Source organism: Amblyomma mixtum, chromosome 4 (assembly GCF_055824585.1).
Source record: "Amblyomma mixtum isolate Tamu chromosome 4, ASM5582458v1, whole genome shotgun sequence".
Classification (NCBI taxonomy): Eukaryota; Metazoa; Arthropoda; class Arachnida; order Ixodida; family Ixodidae; genus Amblyomma; species Amblyomma mixtum.
Window position 1 is genome coordinate 100,510,840 of NC_143015.1, and position 22,576 is coordinate 100,533,415.

General features: G+C 48.9%; 1 protein-coding gene across 1 annotated transcript in view; it reads right to left on the reverse strand.

The window, feature by feature from the left end:
- Nucleotides 1-2,231: 2,231 nt before the first annotated feature.
- LOC149347594 (uncharacterized) overlaps nucleotides 2,232-22,576 on the reverse strand; it is a 44,362-nt gene continuing 24,017 nt past the window's right edge. Inside the window, exons 4-6 of the mRNA XM_089541608.1 lie at nucleotides 15,827-16,000; nucleotides 11,833-11,994; nucleotides 2,232-2,423 (exon numbers count right to left, since the gene is read on the reverse strand). Coding sequence (XP_089397734.1) covers nucleotides 2,232-2,423; nucleotides 11,833-11,994; nucleotides 15,827-16,000 — 528 coding nt within the window. The remainder of the gene's footprint in view (nucleotides 2,424-11,832; nucleotides 11,995-15,826; nucleotides 16,001-22,576) is intronic.

Consider the following 22,576-nt stretch of genomic DNA (forward strand, 5'->3'; position numbering starts at 1 on the left):
ATCTCCCCCATCACCCCTAGCCGTCGGCCGAAAACCCTTGGGACACTAGCAGCAAGGGCTTGACCAATGATGTCCAGCTGGACGGTCTGGGCTGCAGTGCAAAGCCTCCCAGGATTCTCTGCGTGCGAGCTATTGTACTTAGTCGGACAATTCCATACCACGTGGACCAACGTTGATGCCTCGTCGCAAAGTTTGCACTTTGGCCTGAAGACTTCAGGATGCCACCTGCTGTAGAGCACTGGACTGGGAGAAACCCGTCTATTTTATTCACATAACCTCCCCTTTCTTAATGAGCGTTCTGTCCGCTGGCGGATAAATTTGTATATTTAGTCTATAGTATGGTATGCTCGCATACCCTCTCTGCTGTTTATAGTTTCGGGGACTTGGGAGGTTCTAGGGGTAGACAGGTAAGCGAGACCTCGGGCGATTGAATGAGTGTCCTCGTTTCCTCTAAGTCCCTGGTGAGCTGGTGCCCAAACGAGCAGAACAGTTCTCTGGGTCCTCATCTCCTGTTTAATATTGGATAATATATTGTTTAATATAATGTCTCCATCGTCAGCCTCGATTCGTAATTTATTAGTGTTTTCCGAGTCACTGAGGACCACCTTGGCCAAGGCTATGGCCACTTCCTTAGCTTCTACCGTCTTGACGCCATAGACTGTGCAGGACGCCACTGGGGTTTAGTCTTCCCTAACCGCAAGGCCACGTGTGGCGCTTTGCTCCCTTATACTTCAGCGTCCGTATATGGACGTCCTGTCGACCTGTACAACTGGCTTGTAATGTCGCTGCTTTGTCTTTACGTCTCCCTTCGTGAAAGTCAAGGTGCATGTTTCTGGGCAGTCATTGAATTTTAATCTTGTCCTTGATTTGTCGCGGTGTGTCTCTTGAGCGTACAGGCTCATGAACCCCTTTCCTCCGAGTTTTAGATCCGAGCACGGTGCAGAGTGGTAACGGTATAGCCCCAATAAGCTCCGCTAGTGTGTTCGAGACCTAGCGTCATAAGACAGCGCGTCATAAGACAGTCCAAGCGCGACCTTGAGACTCAGTGATAATTTCAAGCATGTTCAGTTAAACTCCGTTGAGATTGAGGTAGGGTGCCACTCACACTACCCTGCTGATTAGGTCTCAAGAGGTTCGCCTCCTTCATCCCAGCGTGCCTGTTCACTATTCGTCTGATGAAAGGACACGTCTGATTTGCGCTGCCTTCTAGGCTAGCAAGCGTTTCATGATACTTCCGGTTTGCCTGAATTCTTACCCCGTGGACGCGGATATTATCGACCACGGGTATCTCTCCACCGTTGACAAACAGGTGGATGTCTGCCTCGCGCTGTTGGTGAAGCCGTTATATTTCACCGGGCATTAAGAACAGTGCTTGCGACTAATCGGCCGAACCTTTGTCCTTTGGGCTTCAGGTACTCTTAATGATGTCAGTTGCAGTTTTCAGATAGCTTTAAATTTGCCTGTCACTTGCCTCGTTTATCTATATTAAGTCATCTGCGTATATGGTGTGGTTTACACTGTCAGTTTCAGCGAACTTTTCGGGGAGTCTCAACATCGTAATATTGAAGCAGGTCGAAAAAAATACTGAGCCGTGTGGCGTCCCCCTATTACCCAATTTAATGTCCTCGATGGAGTCTTCGCATATCTTGAGAGTGGCCTTCCTGTACGCAAGAAAGTCCTAATTGTAATTGTACACTCTTCCCGACATTGAGTTCAGTTTTTGAGCTACCTGTGCTATGTTTACTTGCTTTAAGCGCGTTGTACTGAAGTGTTACCCAAATTACTAGAAAAAAACTACAGTATGGGAGCTGCCCCCTTTTTTCTGCGTGTTTGCTGAACTACCTGTCAAGTCCCCAGAATTCAGATTCTTTAACTAATCAGGCCGTTTCGAGTGCAATGTCACAAAGATTTTTTTCACTTAGGATGCCCAAAACTGTCGATTTTATTTTCGAATAGGGCAAAAGAGGAGGAGTCTTATATAGAAGACAGCACCTCCAAAGGACACGTCCTCGCCCAACGCTTCACACTGCTTTCCTTCGCAGCGTCCACACGCCCCCCCCCCCCCCCCCCCCCCCTCCCCAACCCGGCCAAAATCCCACACAAACAACACGTCTTTCAGCCTTATAGTCTTCGCTACGATGCCCCAATGTCTTCAAAGCCTCCGGCTCCAGGTTTAGAGACAGATAGATGCATGTGGGAGGCCATGATGTCCGGTAGCTTGTGCGCGTCCTCTAGTAATACTGCGGTGGGAAGGCCGGCCCGTATCTCTGCACCATGGCGCCGGCCACCTCGGCCAGCATCCCATACTTCTTGAACTCGACCGTCTTATTGGCATACTGAAAGGTCGCCTCGTGGAGGTCGTCTCCTAGGTCGTCGAAAACGACGCACCTGTCGTCCGGATAGGCATTTAGCAGCTCCTGCATCTGCACATGTCCCTCGCGATTAGAAGCATGACCGATCCAACGATACGTTTAACATGTTGGTTATTGGGATAGACTGTACAGTGGCCAAGTTCGTAATAGACACCTTTAGCATACCATGTACCGTGTTACCGTTAAGTTACCGGAGTACCGGAAGCCCGCCCACCGCCGGTGAGCACCCGCTGATTGGTCCTGATGCTGCAGGCACACGCGCAGCTACCGGGTCACTGGCGCCATCTGCCGCCGTCAAGGCGATTTGCGCATGCGCATTGGCTGCGCGTGGGCTCCCGGTACACTGGTACCGTTAACGTAAACACGGTACACGGTATGCTAAAGGTGTCTAATAGCTCGATATAGATAGGAAGCGCAAAGGTAATGAAGGCACAGAGGGAAGTCTTGGCTTTCTTTATGTGGGTTCAACGTCAGAAAGTGACTCAGGCTAGACTGACAGAACACTGGCTGAGAACCTGGGCATGGAATATTTTAATTAGAAACAGCACTGATTCTGTTGTGTGTTTAAACCTTTGTTATCGTTTTATGGCGAAAGATACTATAGCGTTGGTAAACCTTTATAGCCCTGTATTCTTCCGAGGAATGTACACCGCCAGCCATAGGACGTTCATTGAAGAAAAGCCAGTGGACAAAAAGGGAGCGCCCGTGCTGTATTCTTTCTCGTGTGTGCTGTCTTGGGGCAAAATATTTTTATTCTGTATGATCACCGACTAGCCCAACAGGTAATTATCCTAAAGGGACGAAGAAGAAGCGGGACGCAGAGGGCTGAACTCACGGCGCCGGAAGGAAAACATAGCGCAGCATATAGTTGCTTCAGCTTGGTATTCGCAGAATAGCTCTTAAGGGGCCCCGCATTGCTTTTTACAAAGAGTAAGAAAAGCCCCAAATACTGACAGATATTGAATCATCAAATATCAATACAAAAAAAATTCAGGAGCACTTCGACTGTTTAAAGTGCGTAGAGGCGAAAGCGTTTTCCGCACCACTTTGGCTGCCTCTGTGGCCCTGGTGACGCCAGCACTGTATGACGTTACACATAAGACTAATTACTAAGTTATGACATAATAGTAATTAATATTTAATTACTGATTAATCACTAATTAACAGCTAATGAGTGACGCTTAAGCTTCGCCTTTAGTAGTGGAACGCGAAAGCGGTGCTGTTGCGCTGCCAGGGAGTCCACGGAACAGCTGTGCGGTGGCCCTGAGACCTTGCACGGTCCAAACTCGCTCGCATAATAAAGTTTTCCATCCATCAACACCCATTGGGCACGATGCCATGATCTTCGAAAGCAACGCTATTTGAAGAAAGGAAATGGCGCAGTAATTCTCTGTCATCTCGGTGGACACCCGAACCACACCTTAGAGGAAGGGAGGAAGTGGGAGTGAAAGAAAGAAGAGTTAATTTACTTTACAGGATGTAATGAAGAAAATGAAAATTTTATTTGAGGAAAGGAAAGGAGAGAGAGAGAGACTGTTGGCGGGGTGATGGAGAGCGCGGGGTGGCGGCGGCGCCTCCTGCGGCGGCCCCGGCGCGCCAGCTGTGCGCCGTGTGACGTCATCCGCTCCTCGCGCATGCACAGCTTGGCCTTTCCAGAGCTCCACGAAATGTCTGAGCGACTAGCGTAGAGTTTTTGGATTGCGCAGAGCCATAGACAAAAGGAAAAAAATTTAACCCACATTTACTTCATGAACCAAAATCCGATTTAGGTGCGCTAACACAATTATGCACAGAATTTTCCTATAGGTTGATTTTGAAGGTTTTACGATGCAAACGGCAGCCGGCGCGACGCGGCTTCTGCTTTTCCACTTGGCTACAGCAGCCTCGAAAACAGGTCTGCCTCCGTGTCTTCTAGACAGCAGCCGGCGTGCTTCTGTCCTTTCTACTAGCATGCTGATAGCGTGTACGGGGTCCGTCCTTTCCACCTGACTGCAGCTGCTGCGAATGGTGGTGGTGGTGGAAAACGTTTATTTTCTCTATTTTACAGTGATTTTTGCGGCTTGAGATGGAGTCTTCCATTTTATCATCAGGGTCGGTTCGCCTAGCCCAGGGCTCCGCTGAGGGTAGCTGCCCTGCGTCGACGCCTAACTAGTACTTGTTGGACTTACAGGATGTCGCTAGATAGCATCCTCTCCCACTGTTCCGCACTCGGGTTTTCTGCTATGGCTAGCTCGTGTATTTTCTGGCAAGCCCATGTGGTATGGTATAGCGTTGGTTTGTCTCCACACCACGGGCACTCGCTCTCGTACTGCGTGGGATAGATTTCACTTAGCATGCTTAGGCACAGGAATGTTCCAGTTTGCAGCTGGCGCCATGCTACGGCGTCTTCTTTATTTAGTTGTTTGTGTGGGGGCGGGTATTTTCGTCTGCTCCCTGTGTACTAGTTTAGCATCTCTGTATAGCTTTGGGCTACCGGCTCGGGTTCCTCAGCGGGGTCGGGATTGTTGGATGCTCGGTTTGTTGCGTACCCTCGAGCTACCCTATCCGCCTCCTGATTTCCTGTAATGTCGGTATGTCCCCGCACCCAAACTATCGTGTGTTTAGCCTGGTTGTTTTCGGTTTTGCCACTTTAGCGGAAGATGCGGAGCGCGCTGTGGCTGATTCTGCCGTTTAGGCAGTTGCGGCATGCAGCTTGTGAGTCTGTGAGTATGGTTAAGGACCTGCTGGATCGGTAGCCCTCCACTTCCGCTAGAGCCACGGCTGCCTCTTCGGCCTCGACTACCGTACAGTTCCGGATTGATGCGCTGGTGATTTCTTTTAGGTCCGAGTTGATCACCGTTTCCACTTTACTTTTCTTGAGGTTTATGTCCTCCGTGTATGTAGCGGCGTCTACGTACACTGTGCCGTTTCTAGTGGCCAGGGTTCTTTGTACATACTCTGCTCTTGCTTTTTTTTCTCAGCGAAACCAGTTCTCTTCTATCCATACACCACCAGGCTTCGCCACTACACACAAATGCCTTTTCGCTAATGTCCCGCTTAGTGCTAGCACAGTCCGCTTGCCAACAGAGGCAGGTGACTGCTGCCATGTGCAGGCTTCACCCGCAGGCAGGACGGCCTTCTCACTAACGATGCATCGAGTGCTAGGGCACTGGAACAGCCATCCGCCATTTATCCGCTCCCTCATACAAAGAATGAGAAAGCAAAATTGGCTGTGGTTTAGCTCTAGTTAAACCTGGAGTGACGCGAGAGCTCCGCCGAGCCTCCTACATACACAGCTACGACACCTCTCCCCCTCTCCACTTCGCTCTCACTCGACACGGCGCATGCGCACAGCTGTTGCAGCTCCGTTTCGCCGGCGTGCCGCGCCGCCGGCAGCAGCAGCTGCTTCGCACCACGTGACCAACCGGCTCAAGGTACGGAGCTCAAGGGGTGCCACGCTGAAAGCTGGCGTAGTGTAGCTCTTGCTACAAATATTGCGGCGACACCAAGGGAGGGGGCCCCTTAAGACTGCTTACTTGCTGCTCTTCAAGCTTTCTTCTGTCATCGCGTACTATCCTGGGGCCACGTCAGAAGAAAAGCGGAGGTGTTGAAACCCGACTCCGCGCCCGCGGTGTCGTGTTCATTTTGTCTGTCTTTTGTCTTCGTCATCTTGCGCTTTTTCTAAACTTCCTCGAAAATGAACCACCTAGCCAGTGAGAACCTTCTACTGGGCATATTTCTTCCACATTGGGCTCTATTTTGTGCACGTAACCTAAAGCTATTGTGTGCGTCCTTTTGCGCAGTTTCTAAACTTACCGAACTGCGGCTTATAAAAAATGTGCGTATGTTCATTAACATCATGCGCTGTATTGCCCGTGCATTTCGCGACAATCGCGTCAACTGAGGGCCTTCGTCGTGCCTTCAGAGTTACTGTACTAGCTGTATATGGTGTAGACGAAGTTAAGGTTTGCGAATTTCTTCGATAAAAGTCAGCACATCATCCCTTTAAATATGCTGTCAACAAGGGTGCCCCATAATTGTTGCTAATGAATGGGTATAATGGACGATTTTTATAATGAAGTTGTTTATGAACGCATTTTCCCCGCACATCTTAAGATTCCACGGTAACAATCTATATATACCTAGACTCCCTCTCGGGATGCTTGCATTTCTCTGCTAGTGATTCTCTAAATCACACCCCCCTTTGTTATCCACGGCCGTTTAACAACCCGATGCGAGCGTAGTAAACACTTTAAAAGCAAGATTTTGCTATGCATCGGATGATTAGACCATTACCACCAATATACTGATAACCAACTGTGGAATATTGTAAGATACTGTTAACTATGATCAGTTGGATTACAGTTAGGTGATCCCAAGAAATCTGGACGTGTTTAATATTGAAAATTACTGACATAGCAATCAGAAAAGAATAATTTTAGTCATGATTTCAGAATACCAGTGCTTTAACATTATATGCTTTTGTGAACTTGTAAATAACTTTTCCGTTTATATTTATTTTTATCATTACGTTAACCTCTCAATTTAACTTGTATCATTAATGCGTAATACGCAACGCATGTCGAACATTGTCGGCTAAAAATGTTGAAAATTTAAAAACTAAAATCCTGCATATGGAAGGCAATGGTCCACTTTCCTGATATATATATTGTAGTGAATTACAATTAACGCGCCTGAACTATTATGAATGCGCCTCAGGTTGCCTCGATGGCAGACGAAGAAGTTGACGACGAAGTGTGCCGGCGCGCGCGGCTCCAGCTCTCTGGCTGTGTAGACTGACTGTGATTTTGCTGCCGTCCGCTCAGCTGTTTGGTGAACTGTATAGCTGAGGTCACTAGTACGCGAACCCCCTTTCATTTGGTGGAGGTTGCGGTCGTCTGACGCCCTGGACCTTCGCAGCCGTCTTCTCCCGCCGCTCACAATGCCTAAGGACTCCGTGCCCAGTCCTGCACCACCCACCCCGACCGTTCTGTGCGCTGGAGCGCTGCGGCAGCGTGATCCCGCTTTCTTCAGTGGCACCGGCGACGATGACGTCGAGGATTGGCTGGCATCGTACGAACGGGTGAGCACGCATAACAAGTGGGACGATGCACTCAAACTCAACAACGTCATCTTCTACCTTTCGGACGTTGCGAACCTATGGTTCAGAAACCACGAATCCGACATCCTCACGTGGTCAGCTTTCAAGTCCAATTTTTCTGATGTATTTGGCAGGCCTGCGGTGCGCAAGCTGCGCGCGGAACAACGCCTGCGAAGTCGGGCGCAGCTGCCTGGTGAAAATTTCACCAGCTACATAGAGGACGTTGTGAACCTGTGCACACGAGTTGATGCCTCTATGTCTGAGCGCGCCAAGATTGAGAACATTTTGAAAGGAATCGACGACGATGCGTTCCAGATGCTTCTGGCACGCAATCCCACCACAGTCGCCGACGTCATTACTCATTGCCAGAACTTTGACGAACTTCGGAAGCGACGCATCCTCACCCGTTCTCCGCTCTCGCAGCAGGAATCGCTTGCTTCCCTCACATCGGACACCGACCCGGCGCAACTGTCACCGCAGATAAAGCAGTTTGTTCGGGAGGAAGTCGCGCGTCAGCTCTCGTTGATGCCCTCCAGTCACGACGCTGCGACTCCTCTGGTGGCGCCATTGCAGGAGGTCATCCGCCATGAAGTTGCCGAGGCTATTCCTACTGCACATCCAGTCCCTTCGGTTGCTCCCTTAACCTACGCCGAGGCTCAGTATCCCCAACCATCTCCTATACCCGCCCGGATGACCTACGCAGAAGCAGCGGCGCGCTCCGTGCCCCTGACTGTTCCACCTCGGCAGCCCGTCCTGCGCCCCGCCCCGTCTCTACGACCAGCCCCGGTTTCTTCGCCGTCTCCGCAGCGGCTTTACAACCCTTGGCGCACATCGGATAACCGACCCATCTGTTACTCCTGTGGGTACGCGGGACATGTCGCCCGCCGCTGTCGCCGTCGCATTGTGGCATCGCCAACCATCTCAACCCCTGTGCATCCATCCCAGATGTTTTATTCGGCTTCTCCATCCTCGCCGCTAGACGCGTACGCCCCCGACCGTCGTGCTTACGAGACCCGACGTTCTCCATCACCGCGCCGTCGCTCACTGTCACCAATGCGCCGTCGCCCTCCCTCCGCTGAAGAGGGAAACTAAGATCCGCAGTTCCGGAGGCAAGAACTGCGCGCTGTTCGAAAAGCTCAAGGCCTCCGTTTTCCCCACGCAATGTTCTTCAGGTCATCGTCGACGGACTGCCGGTACATGCGCTTATCGACACGGGTGCCTCAGTATCAGTGATTCACGAAAAACTCTGCCGCCGCTTGCGCAAAGTCACGACGCCATTTACGGGTCTCTCGCTCCGCACCGCTAGTGAACAGTGCATTGCCCCTCTCGCCTCGTGCACAGCGCGAGTCATCATTGACGATATATTGTATTCAGTCGAATTGTTGGTGCTGTCCTCATGCTCACATGACATAATTCTCGGGTGGGACTTTCTGTCACACAACAACGCCGTCATCGATTGCGCCCGCGCTGAAGTTGAATTTTCCCCTTTGTTTGACGAGCTTACTACTGAAACCTCTGCCCCCTTGCCACTCAAGGTCACTATCGCTGAAGATGTTGAAGTAGCGCCGGGAGCATCTGCCCTTGTTTCCCTGTCGTGCCGTGCCGCGTCGGATGACACCGTTTTATTTACGCCGTCTGCTTCCTTTGTACGCCGGAAGAACCTGCCGCTACCTTCTGCTGTCCTCGATGTTCGGCGGGGTGTCACGAAGATGCTGCTCTACAATCCATCCTCGTGTGCCCTTACCCTGCTACCTGGTGAGTCCCCTGGCTGCATTCAACCTGTCTGCCTTCTCTCTGCCCTTAATGTCCACGAGGCAGCCAGCGGTCCCTCTCTAAACGCCATGCATTCCGAGCTCGCTACTGAACCTGAGCCTGACGAACTTTTCCGCGCCGCCATCGACGATACTCTTCCGTCCACCTACCGTCAGCAGCTTTCAGCCCTTCTCCACACTTTCCGCTTCGCTTTCGATGCAGCCCATCAGCCTTTAGGCCGTACATCAACCGTGGCTCATCGCATTGAGACCGGCTCCCACCCGCCTTTTCGGCAGCGCCCCTATCGCGTGTCTGCGGCTGAGCGTCAAGTGATAAGTGAGCACGTTGAAGACATGCTGCACCGTGGCGTCATCCGTCCCTCTCACAGCCCTTGGTCTTCTCCGGTGGTGCTGGTCAAGAAGAAAGACGGTTCTATCAGATTTTGTGTCGATTACCGGCGACTGAACAAAATTACCCACAAAGACAATTATCCGCTTCCCCGCATCGATGACGCTCTTGACTGTCTCCAAGGCGCCGAATACTTCTCCTCTCTTGACTTGCGTTCGGGCTACTGGCAGGTCCCGATGGCTGCCGCTGACCGTGAGAAGACCGCATTCGTTACCCCCGACGGCCTTTATGAGTTCACCGTTATGCCATTCGGCCTGTGCAACGCGCCAGCTACATTCGAAAGAATGATGGATAACGTCTTACGGAAGCTGAAGTGGCATACGTGCCTCTGTTACTTGGACGATATCGTTGTCTTTTCGGTAGATTTTTCCACTCACCTCACGCGCCTGCAGCAGGTTCTGACTTGCCTCACCGACGCCGGCCTACAGCTTAATCTGAAGAAGTGCCACTTCGGCGCCCGGCAGCTAACCATCTTGGGTCACATTGTATCTAAGGAAGGCGTTCTCCCCGACCCGGCCAAACTTCGCGCTGTTGCGGAGTTTCCCAAGCCGACAACAATGAAGCAGCTTCGGAGCTTTATCGGTCTGTGCTCCTATTTTCGGCGCTTCGTCCGCAATTTTGCGTCGATCATTGCGCCACTCACGAAACTGCTTGGAACAGACAACCACCTGTCCGCTTGGTATATATATATATATATATATATATATATATATATATATATATATATATATATATATATATATATATATATATATATGAAAGAAGCCAACAGCCACAGAAACGAAGGGCCACAGAGGATTTTCTTTTTTTTTAATTTATTTATTTTGTGGTGTTGATCAATTTAGAATGTTACTGAATATGTTATCGCTTATTGATTAGAAAAGCAGAAGAAAAAACAACCACATGCCGCCGGTGGGATCCGAACCCACGAGGTCGTGGGTTCGGATCCCACCGGGGTCATGTGGTTCTTTTTTCTTCTGCTTTTCTAATCAATTAGCTTTAAGCGATAACATATTCATTAATATTCTAAATTGATGAACACCACAAAATAAATAAATTAAAAAAAAGGAAATCCCCTGTGGCCCTTGGTTTCTGTGGCTGTTGTCTTCTTTCATATCTATAAGGAGCGCCTCATTCCCCTTCCCTTGTTTGCCTGCTTGGACCTAACCATTGTCTGCAGTATGTACATAAATAAATAATATATATATATATATATATATATATATATATATATATATATATATATATATATATATACAGGCTGCGAGAGCTTGAAATATTGACTGCTTACAGGAGAATATAGTGAAGTATACGCTTCGTTAAAAGGGGAAGCATCAGCAATGTAAAATCACTCTTGAAGAAGATCGGTCTGCCGATCGAAACGTCGAGTCGAATAAATGTTTCCTTTAACGAAGCGTATACTTCGCTATATATATATATATATATATATATATATATATATATATATATATATATATATATCCGTGGGCGGCGCTGATGAACAGTCTCCAGGTTAATGCACTTTTAAAACATAAAAATACCCCCGAAAGCAGATCAGAGCAGCGGAAGCGTAACTCGGAGGTCGTGGGTTCGGTTCCCACCGGCGGCATGTGGTTGCTTTTTCTTCTGCTTTTCTAATCAATTACATTTAAACAATAACGTATTCAGTAATATTCTTCATTGATCAACACCACAAAGTAGATAAATATTACAAAAAATACCCTCTGTTCCCATGCTTTCTGTGGCTGTTGTCTTCTTTCATATATAAATATTGTGGCGGATGGAATGGGTTTTGTATAGGTGAGGGCCCGACGGAGCACAGCTTGCCGCAAACGGCTCAGAGCCCAGATCAGTCCGCGCGCCTCCATCTTCTTCCTCCAAGTCCTCAGTAAGCCGCTATATATATATATATATATATATATAAGGCTGCCGTAGAAAACCAAGGGGCAACAGATTTTGAGGATAGCAAAAACAATTGAAAAAAAAATGCTGCAAGACTGCTGTCAAGTGGCCTGCGGATACATTGATTGTTAGAGTGAAATCTTACGTCATATGCAAGAAAGTGCTTTCGTAAACTGTTTCCTGCTCAAAAATGCTATTGTCCAGAATTATTGGATATATGTTTCATACAGCATTACTATATTATTGTGTACTACTCGATAGCGACCCTTGTCGAAGTGAAATTAATCCCAAATAAAGTAAATTAAGCAAGGTGCATACCTTGTATCTCATCGTCTCGGCGTCGTCGTAGGCGAAGAATGCATTCAGCCCACCCGTGTGGAAGTAAAGTTTCCAGAAGTGGCTGTGCGACCGGTTGTCGAACTCGTACTTCATCCCGTAATGCTCCACCGGATACGTCGTCCCGTTGGTGCGGGAGGTAAACTGGCGACACGGCATGCAAGGGCAGACCAAACCGAAAGCAAATATAGAAGTTATTCAGGTTTCAAGACATCCTGACGAACACATAGGGAAAAAAAAAAAATCAGGGGGGCACTTTGTTGACCAAAAGTGCAGTGAGACGAGAGCCTTAAGCGCAGTTTTGCTGCTTGTGTCAGTGATGTATGGTTAAGATGTTAATTAAGTACACAATTGTTTGTGAATCGTAAGTGCCGGAGACACTGGAGGGCGTTTGGGAGGCATCCTTCTGTTTCGACGCCATTCTGCAAACAGTCTGCAGCGCCCTAGACAAGGAAAACTACATACGCATTGGCAGGAAGTAGGGTAGCCATTACCACGCTCAGCTGTGGAACGGTAGTACGAATCCCATCGTGCACAAAGATTTTTTTTTTGTGGTCTGACTAGAAAAAGCGTAGCACCTCTGATGACAATGTTCTGTCGACAACGGTAAGGCATTAAAGGCTTTCGCCTATAAAAAAGCTTCAAGGGACGCCCTTTTAGATGTTTTATAATTCTTTTCCTCTTTGCAAAAATCGATCATATGGTTCTTCAGGCTTTGCTGTTCTTCGGCATCGAATGAAACCGACATTAAATGAAAACAGTATATGCGAATGCAGAACATTTTTCGCTGCCCCTGGGTTGAACCGCGGGATGTCAAATTCAAAAGAGCTACCGATTGGCTATTTGGTAGTGAATGGCGGGGTACCTTATCGGCGCTCGAATCCGCGGAAGACTGCACTGACGTTGCTAAAATTTTCTGACCAAAACTTTTTGCGTCAGTATTTAATTTGTTGTCTTTAGATTTGTCAGAGCTATAGATGCTTCAGTTGAGTGTAGGCAGCTTTTTCGTCAATAAAACGCGGTAGTTCCTTTGAACGAATTTTCGTGAACGTTGTATTGAACGCGTTTGCCATTCCTATTTCTCGGTTCTGACACTGAGGTAATGAGTGCGGCGCACTTGAAGCACTTTTAACGCGATGGAAATCCTAGAGTAGCACCAGCAAAAACTGTTGGCAAACAACACGTCAGCGAGTAGGCAAACCAAATTGTTTCCCAGCAGCTTCTCACACCAAAGAAAACAATGGTGCACGGTTTATGATTGCTATGCACAAAATATTGTGCGAAGGCACCATGGGACACTCAAATTTCTGGGGTTGACCACAAAATTTGAGCGTCCGCCAAGCCCGTTCTGCGGATGTCCCAGGTGAGTTCCGAACTAGAATGAACTGAACTTTCTAACATTAGGGGGGTGGGGGGGGGAGCGTCAGGCCGATTTTTGGAGATGGGTCAACTGCACATTGAGAGCAGGTCAAGCCTGCCTGCCACCTGAGCACACCAAGATTCACTGCCATTGAAGTAGCACAGACCACTTCAGAGAATGGCATAATCACATCCCCATCCTTCAGGGCAATTGCTGAAACTCTTCAGAGCCATTTTACAGCCGCTGCAAATTGAGTCACGTGACCCGCCTGGAGGCTTTACTCATCCCACGGCTTTCACCGAGAACGCAACAAGAAGTGCTTTCGCACAATACGACATACAAGAACAGCAAGGAAGCAAGACAGTATGCTGCTGTGTTGGCTCGCTGTGAGAGCTTTCAACAAGAACAAGCGTCAAGCGGCTATAGTGAACACGTGATGGTAGATTCGCTAGCCATATAAATTATGCGGCAGCGATACTCTAGCCAAAGAACGTACTTGTGTTCGCTGCCAATGTTGTTAGCAGTACTTTGCCTCATTGCATTGTTTTCTTTTCTTCGGCGGCTCGTTTAAAAAGCATATCAGTGCACCAACTAACCTCGAAATTTGAAATTTTTGCACGGCTCTGGACACCCAGCCGCAAACATAACAAATGATAGAACAAAACTTGAAAACTGTGTACCAAATGAGAAAGAATATGCAAAATTTCAAAATAAATATATAAAATAAAACTTGTCGTTCTGGGGTAAAATAAATGCACTTACGTAAAACAGCCTGTGAACCAAAGCAACTAAAGGTTTACAAAGCGGCTGCCCTTCCATTGCGCCACAGAGCAGAAAAGATGTGGCGCTCACGATGATTATGACATGAATGATCGCGCTGGGACCGCTGGGCGTCACTGGTTACGCTGCATTGTCGTGGTTTATACCACACACCAGTGTGCGGACTCCTCAGAATACGCTAAGCGGGTGTGCTGTTCCTAACTGCAGGCGGCTAAACGACGTTGCCACCACCAAGATGAAGGACTTCACTCGCTATACCCTCGACAAGCCACTAATGAGCACGAATCAGCGTTAGCTCGCGACAAGCGCTCCTTTTCTGTGACATTAAAAGGCTACTGCTTCTGTGGCGTCTGACTGTTCTGCCGGTGCCATGGCTTGACCGCTGTTTCCTCATCACGCCGGATTGGGCGTTACTACCAGCAAAGAGTTCACGCGGGTGCAAGCAAGCGAACCTACTATGAATTGGCCGTGCAAAGACAGTGGCGTTCTCTTTAACCACTGAATAGAAGGGGCGCGTCGTATAGGTTAAATAAAGGCTATTATTGTGCGATATACTGGACTAGGAATATCGTAGTGAAGTCGTGGATGCGTGTCCTCAGGAGATCTCTACAAAGAGGGCACCGATTTCACAGGTGAGAATAAGGAGCAGTCTTTGTCAGAAGTATACAGCAAAGAGGTCTCCTTCTGAGCCTTGCAGCGTGGCTCCTCTGCATGCTCTTCGTTTATGGTGTTTAACGTCCCAAAGCGACTCAGGCTATGAGGGACGCCGTAGTGAAGGGCAACGGAAATTTCGACCACCCGGGGGTTCTCTAACGTGCACTGACATCGCACGGAGCCTCTAGAATTTCCCCTCCACAGAAATTCCACCGCCCCGGCCAAGATCGAACCAGCGTCTCTCGGGGCAGCAGCCGAGCGTCATAACCACTGAGCCACCGCGGCAGCTCTTGCATACTCAGGGACCCTAATCTCAACATAAGTACTCAACCCTCCAAAGTTTAAGACGTCAAATGTGCTTAAGAGTCCCGCTGCACTGCGTTTTCTAAATTGCATGTATTCAGGGGAGTGTAGAATACCATAAATAATATCCATAAGGAGATTAACTTCAGAAGGTAAAACGTTAACCAGCTTGCTAGTTATGTCTTAGCTGCATCCTGATGCGCTACACCGCTGACAATGCTATGTCGAAAAAGTGCTCTCCTAACTCATGAAGCCTATTTTGAAGAAGAATTGCAGAACATTTTGCGGGAAACAACCGGTATATGCAAATTCAGAAAAGTGGCCTCCTCCACCACTCAAATTTAAACATGTGTTTATGATCTATCCAAGCAGTAATCTATTCTAATGCGGCAGCTCTGGTGCGAATTACGCAACGGAATGAATGGCACTCGTGGTTCAATAAAAAGCTGAAGTTTACGACTACCTCATTTTCCAGAATTAAGTGCACTTTTTGAAGATGAATGTGAGCCTTAATGGCTGCTATCGGAAAATCTCGAGGATGCCAGGTGTCGCTCGTATGCATAGTGTATCTTTTATTTATTTTTTAAGTAGAGAAAAAGCTGCCATTACAGCTCATTTCATTACGAATGTTCAATGATTAAAAACTGTGGGGACAAAGTAGAGAAACCTTAGCACACTACTCAAGTACCACACAGCAGGCCATGATGATGATGAACTGCAGGCTAAATCGGACGCCCTCAAGGTCCAAGTTGCTAATGACAGTTTGCAGATGTGGCTGCATAGAACCACGCTATCTGTGACGATCAGGCGATAATGCATGTTTTGCTTCACACTGCATATAGAGTGCCCGAGAGGAAGTGCTGTCGTCTGGCTGCTTACCCTGATGCGATTGTAGCGCTGGACGCGGTCTGGAAATGCGATTGGCAGCTCCGTTATGAAGTCGATGTCTATGTAGCTGCTTGTGGCGAAGTTTATCGCCGTAGAGACGGAGAAGCAGATCCTGCTGCGGTTAAGCACAGTCTTCCAGTGAGGAAACTCCTGCACGATGTCAAGCTGTGACGAGGAGTGAGGCCATTGACAGGCAAAATCAGGGGCGCATGCGTGCATGTCCTCGCACCCGTTAGCAATTTGAATTTCGTCATAGAGTATAGGAAGAAAAGTTGTACACCTCGAGTATTTTCCATTATCAGTCGGCACAGGTACTATTACCCCTTGGTTAACTACGTCCTTTAAGGTGCACTGAAGAGGAATCTGAACGCGGATTTTTACCGCTGGCACTCGACCTACACGCTCCGAGCGTTCTTGAAAACTTCGAATTATTGCCCTGTGTGGCCTACCGATTTCCCTAACTTAAATCAGATAAACGTTGGGCTCCCGTGGGCAGAGTCGACCAACCTTTCACCCAGACCCGTGACTGCTTGCCGCTCTGCCATCGGCGCAGTGATACGTAGTGATCGGTGAAAGCAAAGAGTCCACGCCTATATTTTTATTTCCGTGCGCCTAATTTGCACCTATGTAGTCCCTGGCTAGACGTATTTATTCCTGGAAACTTAAAAGAAACAAAATAAAAGCGAAAGCAAAGTGGCCACACGACTGCCTAAAATGCACTCCATGCGTTGGTCGACTCCTCCCACCGTATGCGGGGAATTAAAACGCGGGAGCCGGACATTAATCCGATCTAGTTAGGAATATCAGCCACACGGGGCAATAAATCGAAGTTTCTAAGAATGCTGGGAACATGTAGACCGATTGTTTGATTTGAAGCAGCGCAAGGCCGGAAGCCACAGAAGAGAGCAGAGAAAGAAATGGACAACACAGCGTTGTCCGTTTCTTTCTCTGCTCTCTTCTGTGGCTTTCGGCCTTGCGCTGCTTCAAATCAAACAATGAATAACCAACTCGCCCATCAGCTTGTGCTTTCAAGGATGTAGACCGAGTTCCCGCGGCAAAAAGATGAGTTAAGATTCCTCTTCAGTGCACGTCATATATTGATTAGAGGAGCCTCTACTATTGATGAGGTCCCCCTAACCAGTGCTACCTTAATCCCGCAAGCTTCGGATCTCATCAACGCAACTGATTTTATGTTCTCTCTACATACGAATACTGTCGCTTCAAATCAACTCCGCTACTTTGCTTAACATGTGCTGCCCAAGCTTTATTATCGATTTCACCATGGATATCATCAACTCTCGTTTGTTCCCTGACCCACTCTGCGGTGTTCCTGTTAGCGTTACACCTATGAATCCGTACCTCGCCGGGCTGTCGTCAGAATATTTTCAAGCTTCTCCGTTATTCTCAAGCTCCAATTTACAACTATTAATGTGCTCCCTGCGTTAAGGGAAAAGTATAAGGGAAAAGGAGGTGGCCTCGCTGAAACATTTCTGCCTGCTTTCGGCTGTTGGAACACAGAACAAAACAGTGGCGGTAGTTGATCATCATCATCATCACCATCAGCCTGCCTCTCCCATGTCTCTCCAATAAACCCTGTCCTTTGCCAGTTGCGGCCACTGTATCCCCGCAAACTTCTTAATCTCATCCGCGCACCTAACTTTCTGCCGTCCTTTGCTACGTTTGCATTCTCTTGGTATCCACTCCGTTACCCTTAAGGAGTAGCGGTTAGACTGCCTTCGCATTACATGCCCTGCCCAAGCCCATTTCTTCCTCTTGATTTCAACTAGGATATCGTTAACCCGCGTGTGTGCCCTCAACCACTCCGCCCTCTTCCGATCTCTTAACGCTACACCTATTATTTTTCTTTCCATAGCTCACTGCGTTGTACATAACTTAAGCTGAACTCTCTTTGTTAGCCTCCACGCTTCTGCCACATAGGTGAGTACCGGTATGATACAGCTGCTGTATGCTTTTGTATACAAGCATGCAAGTCTGCCCAAGCTTTCAGGTTTTTCAGTGAAAGCCTTGCAAAGCAGTTTTAACTTTTAAAGCGAAAATTGTTTAGGAAAGACCACCTGCGGGCGATCAAGTGCATCAAAACATTCACTCAATATTTTACAGTATGATAATCTATATACGATAACCAGTCACGGGGGCGCAAAAATGTCGGCGCGTTCCTGGGCGCCTCCTGGTCTGCTTGCAGTCTGCACCCACCATTTGCAGAAAGCATGAGAGCAGACGTGTCTATGCAAACGCCGCGGTACTAGCAGAAACTGCGCAAGTGGAAACAGGGACAGAACAGTGCTGATAGTGCTGTCTAGAAACTACAAAAAGCGCAAAAACAACATTAACGCCATTGTGGCGGTTTCCTTACAAAGGCCTCTACCAACACTGATTAACTATTGAGTGGAGATTGTAATCTTCGACAGCAGGGGAAGAAGTTCGAGGCGGTGCAAAAAGAGTGATTTAATATGGAAGCCGGAACGGTATACTCTAATAGGTCGCTGAAACATAGTTCATAAAATAGTTTGTGTTCCGCATCTACTCCCGAAGAAGTAGTCCTCCCGCACCCTTGAACCTATCGAAGTATTTTATATCATCGGCGTGCGGCGACATCTGGTTCTTAAGCTTGACATACCAATATAACATTTGTTTCTTTATCTTAAGTAGACGCTGCTTTTAGAGCGCAGCTCTTTGGCGTCCGTTCCTGGGTTTCGCGTCGGCGTCGGCGTCGGCGTCGGCGTCGGCCTCGTAACCAGCTCCGCCCCCAGTGTCATGCTTTTCAATTGGTCGAAATGCTCGTGACGTCACAGTGCGCGAATTTCAAATGGGGCCAATTGTACTTTGGCTAGTAACCATGCAACCAATCAAAGGGATCGTATAGTGATGCTGCAACTAAGTTGGACTGAGTTTAGTTAATTGCTTAATTAATCAATTAGCCTAATTAATATAGAGGAGAATGAAGAGGTCAGAAGAAAAGAAAAGAAAGACGCGCGCCGCAGCGACAACAGCGTCCGCGGAAGGGGACGCTGCTGAAAAAAAAAACAGATAAGTACGAAGCCGCGTTCCGTCCACCACCACGCACTTCCCCACTCAGTAAGACGTTGCTCGTTTCATATACGTTTTGTCGAACATCCTAGACAGTTCCAACAATTGACAGGTTAATGACAGAACACGATGGATAGAAATGCAATAATGTAAATATGAAATAGCCTAATTAACCTTTCTAGTTAGACCGCATAAATCTATAAAACCGAGAACGAAATTGGTCGAGTTGGGGAATCGAACCAGGGTCTCCGGAGTGCGATACGAGCACGCTAGCCACTCCGTAATGCCAGCTGAATGGTTTGGAATGAACAAAGGCGCGTCTAGCTAATACGGCGTCTTCGTTCACTCCCATCTTCCCCCTTCCCCTTACGGCGAGGTGCAGGTGTCCACCCAGATATGCGAGAGAGATACATTTCCTTTCCTCAAAAAATAAATTTACCGTCCAGCAAGGCGTACAGCCGAATTGGCGATGGCGTTCTGTGGACTCCCTGGCAGCGTTGCAAGATGCTGTCGCGTTCCACTCTTACAGGCGAAGCTTAACATGTTAACCACACATCAGTAACACACGCAGACAGCCAATGGACGCGTCATTCGCTGGCAGCACTTGATTCATCATTCACAACCACATTCTTAACGTACGCTCCCTTGCCGCACATGCCAAGGACGTACACCACGATCACATTCTGCGCCATTCCTCTGTAGTTTGCTTTGCTGAAACCTGGATGGATCCCGAAGAGCTTCTCGAAATCATAGATTTCCTATACTGCTGTGGTGCTCGCAGAGACCACAACACAGCGGCGGGAGTCGCTATCTACTTGCGCACAGGTCTCTCTGCAATACCAGTCGAAATGTTTGGCACGTCACATGAACTTGGCGAACTGTGCGCCGCAAAGTTGCCCAACAGCTTACTGGTAGTAGCTGCCTACTTCGCCCCTACCGCACTCACGAAAGACGTCGTGCACTTCCTGCAACTCGCATTAACCGTCCATCGATCAACACCGATGTTAGTAGTGGGGGACTTTAATGTTGACATAAAGACAAACAGCAATTTCCTAACAATTATGCGGGAGAGCATCCCGTTCCTCTCGCTCGTAACGCGTCCCACGGCTGTGACAACCTCGCGAGGCACTTGTATAGATCTCGTCTTTGAGAATCAAGCATTGGTGTACCAAGTCGAACATATATCAGTCTATTTCTCCGACCACAAAGCTTCCTTCATGACTGTCAAGAACTGTTAGTGGAATCTTTGTTAAAGGAATACGTGTGAAAAATAAAAAAAAACTCTGTGATAGCGCATACATGTGTTGCTCGATTTCTTTGCCTCAATCTAACGAAAAGGTGAAACAGCTTTTTGCTGCGCTCAAATTTCGCATTAGGAAGTAACGTAATCGTCGGTAATTTTTTTATTTAATCGTCAACACTATAGTCTCACTGTACTCTGTTCCCGGTTTTCAGTGGCCGCACAAGTGAGCGGGGCGACATTGTTTGGCGCCATTGACTGCTTTTCAAAGGCTACCGTGGACGGGTACAGCGGCGACAAACTGTCCTTCCGACAGATTTACTTATGCGAAGCTGGACACATAGATCCCTTCCCATGTCCACAGAGCTGCATATAAGGATTCGATGAGGTGCCCCTGCATGCCGTAACTTTCATCAAGTTGCCACGAAGTCCTTGGCAACCATGGCGTCCATATGTTTGCATCGGCTTGCATGTGAACTGGCTTCCATGTGCTTGCGACCAAATTGGTAGATTACGCGAATTTCAAACTTCTGAATGCTGAGAGGCCACACGGAGTGGCGACCGGACGGGTCTTTTAAGAGGTGACAGCCAGCAGAACGCGTGATGATCCGTGGCGACGCCAACTGGCCGCCCTATATTGACAGAGTCGAAATTTTGTTAACTCTCAGACAATAGCTGAGCCCTACTTCTCCTTAATGTAGTACTTGCATTTAGCTTCGGTTTGGTTTGGTTTATGGGGTTTAACGTCCCAAAGCGACTAAGGCTATGAGAGACGTCGTAGTGGAGGGCTCCGGAAATTTCGACCACCTGGGGTTCTTTAACGTGCACTGACATCGCACAGTACACGGGCCTCTAGAATTTCTCCTCCGAGACGTGCGTCGCATGCGCTCCCGCCAAGCAGCTGTTTTTCGGCGTTCAACTTGGGCCTGCGGGCCGGAAACTACCGCGAACAGATCCGGATTCTCCCTCCGTGCAAGGGGACACTGGATTTCGGGCAGACGGTGGACTATTTCACATTTCATGGGACTTTTCACCTCTCGGACGCGTGAGAGCTAGCTAGGCCTAACGCCCAGACCTAGCGTAGCTACCCGTGCATCGACGGGAGCCGGCCCCTGGGGCGGCCCCGTGACCACCACGATGATCAACGCCGTCGACGGAGATGAACTGGCACCCTCGGAATTTGAGAACGGTGAGTGGGAGACCGTTCTCAGCATGCACGACCGCATGAAGAAAAAAGGCGGGAAGCCTGGAAACGCCAGCGGAAACGCTGGCACGAACGCCGCCGCGAATTTCGGCGGGAACGCTGGCGATCACGGCGCCGGGGTGAAGAAATCGACTGCCACTCAGAAAAAGAGGCAAGACCCGAACATCCGAAAAAGGGCACCAATGCCGAAGCTCCCGGAGAGCGACTATAAAATAATCTTCAGGCCCAGAGGCTGGAACTTGAACGATTACGTGCCACGTCACCTACTGCAGGCCACCTGCGCGGCCGCGCAACTACCATACGGAGATGTCCTGGACGAAGACACTTCAAGAATCAACTCCGTGAACAACACGTACACGATCAGCACACCGAATCGTCAACGCGCGAGCACCTACGCGAGGATAAAGACGATAGTTATCGGGGAGAAGACCCTCGCCATGGCACCCTACGTCGCGGCTCCCGACGACGCAATTAAGGGCGTGGTATACAACGCCTATGATATCGGAACACCGGAAGAAGTCCGTCAAGGATTCATCAAACGCAACCCGGACATCGAAGTACTCAACGCCAGAAGAATTGGCAAGTCCAGATCTATTCTCATCACCTTTGGAGAGAAAAAGCTTCCCAGACAAGTCTTCTACTGGGGATCAGTGTTCATCGTCTACCCGTACCGAGAGCGGGTAGAGACCTGCTACAACTGCAGGAAGACGGGACACAGGACGGATGTGTGCTATAAGCCATGGGTAAAGCGTTGCCGCAGATGCGGCGAAGACCATCCAGACCCACCGGAGGGAGAACTGCCGACATGCAAGCCCGAATGCATCGTATGCGGGGGGCCACACAACACCGGCAGCCGGAATTGCAAGTATCGGCTGGCAAAGAAAGCACCTTTTAAAGCCAAGAACGACCTGGGGCAACTTGACTCCGGACACCAACCAAGACCGAAGACCAGGGACCACAGCGGCACCCGCCAAGGCCACCGGGGGAGAAGCAGATCGAGCTCCTTCCCACCATTACCGGGGACCGGAGGCGCCAGCTCGGGTCCTGACAGAGAGAGCAGCTCGCGCAGAGGAAGAGGCTCAAGCAAGGACAGAGACGCGGGCAAAAAGGTGAGCTGGCCAGATAAGGCCTCTTCTTGGGAAACCGCTCGTGAGAAGGAACTGGTAGAGCAGCTCGCTAAGAGGGACAGAGAGCTAGACACCTTAAAGAAGGAAATGGCGGAGCTGAGGAAACTCATTCACGCTAACAC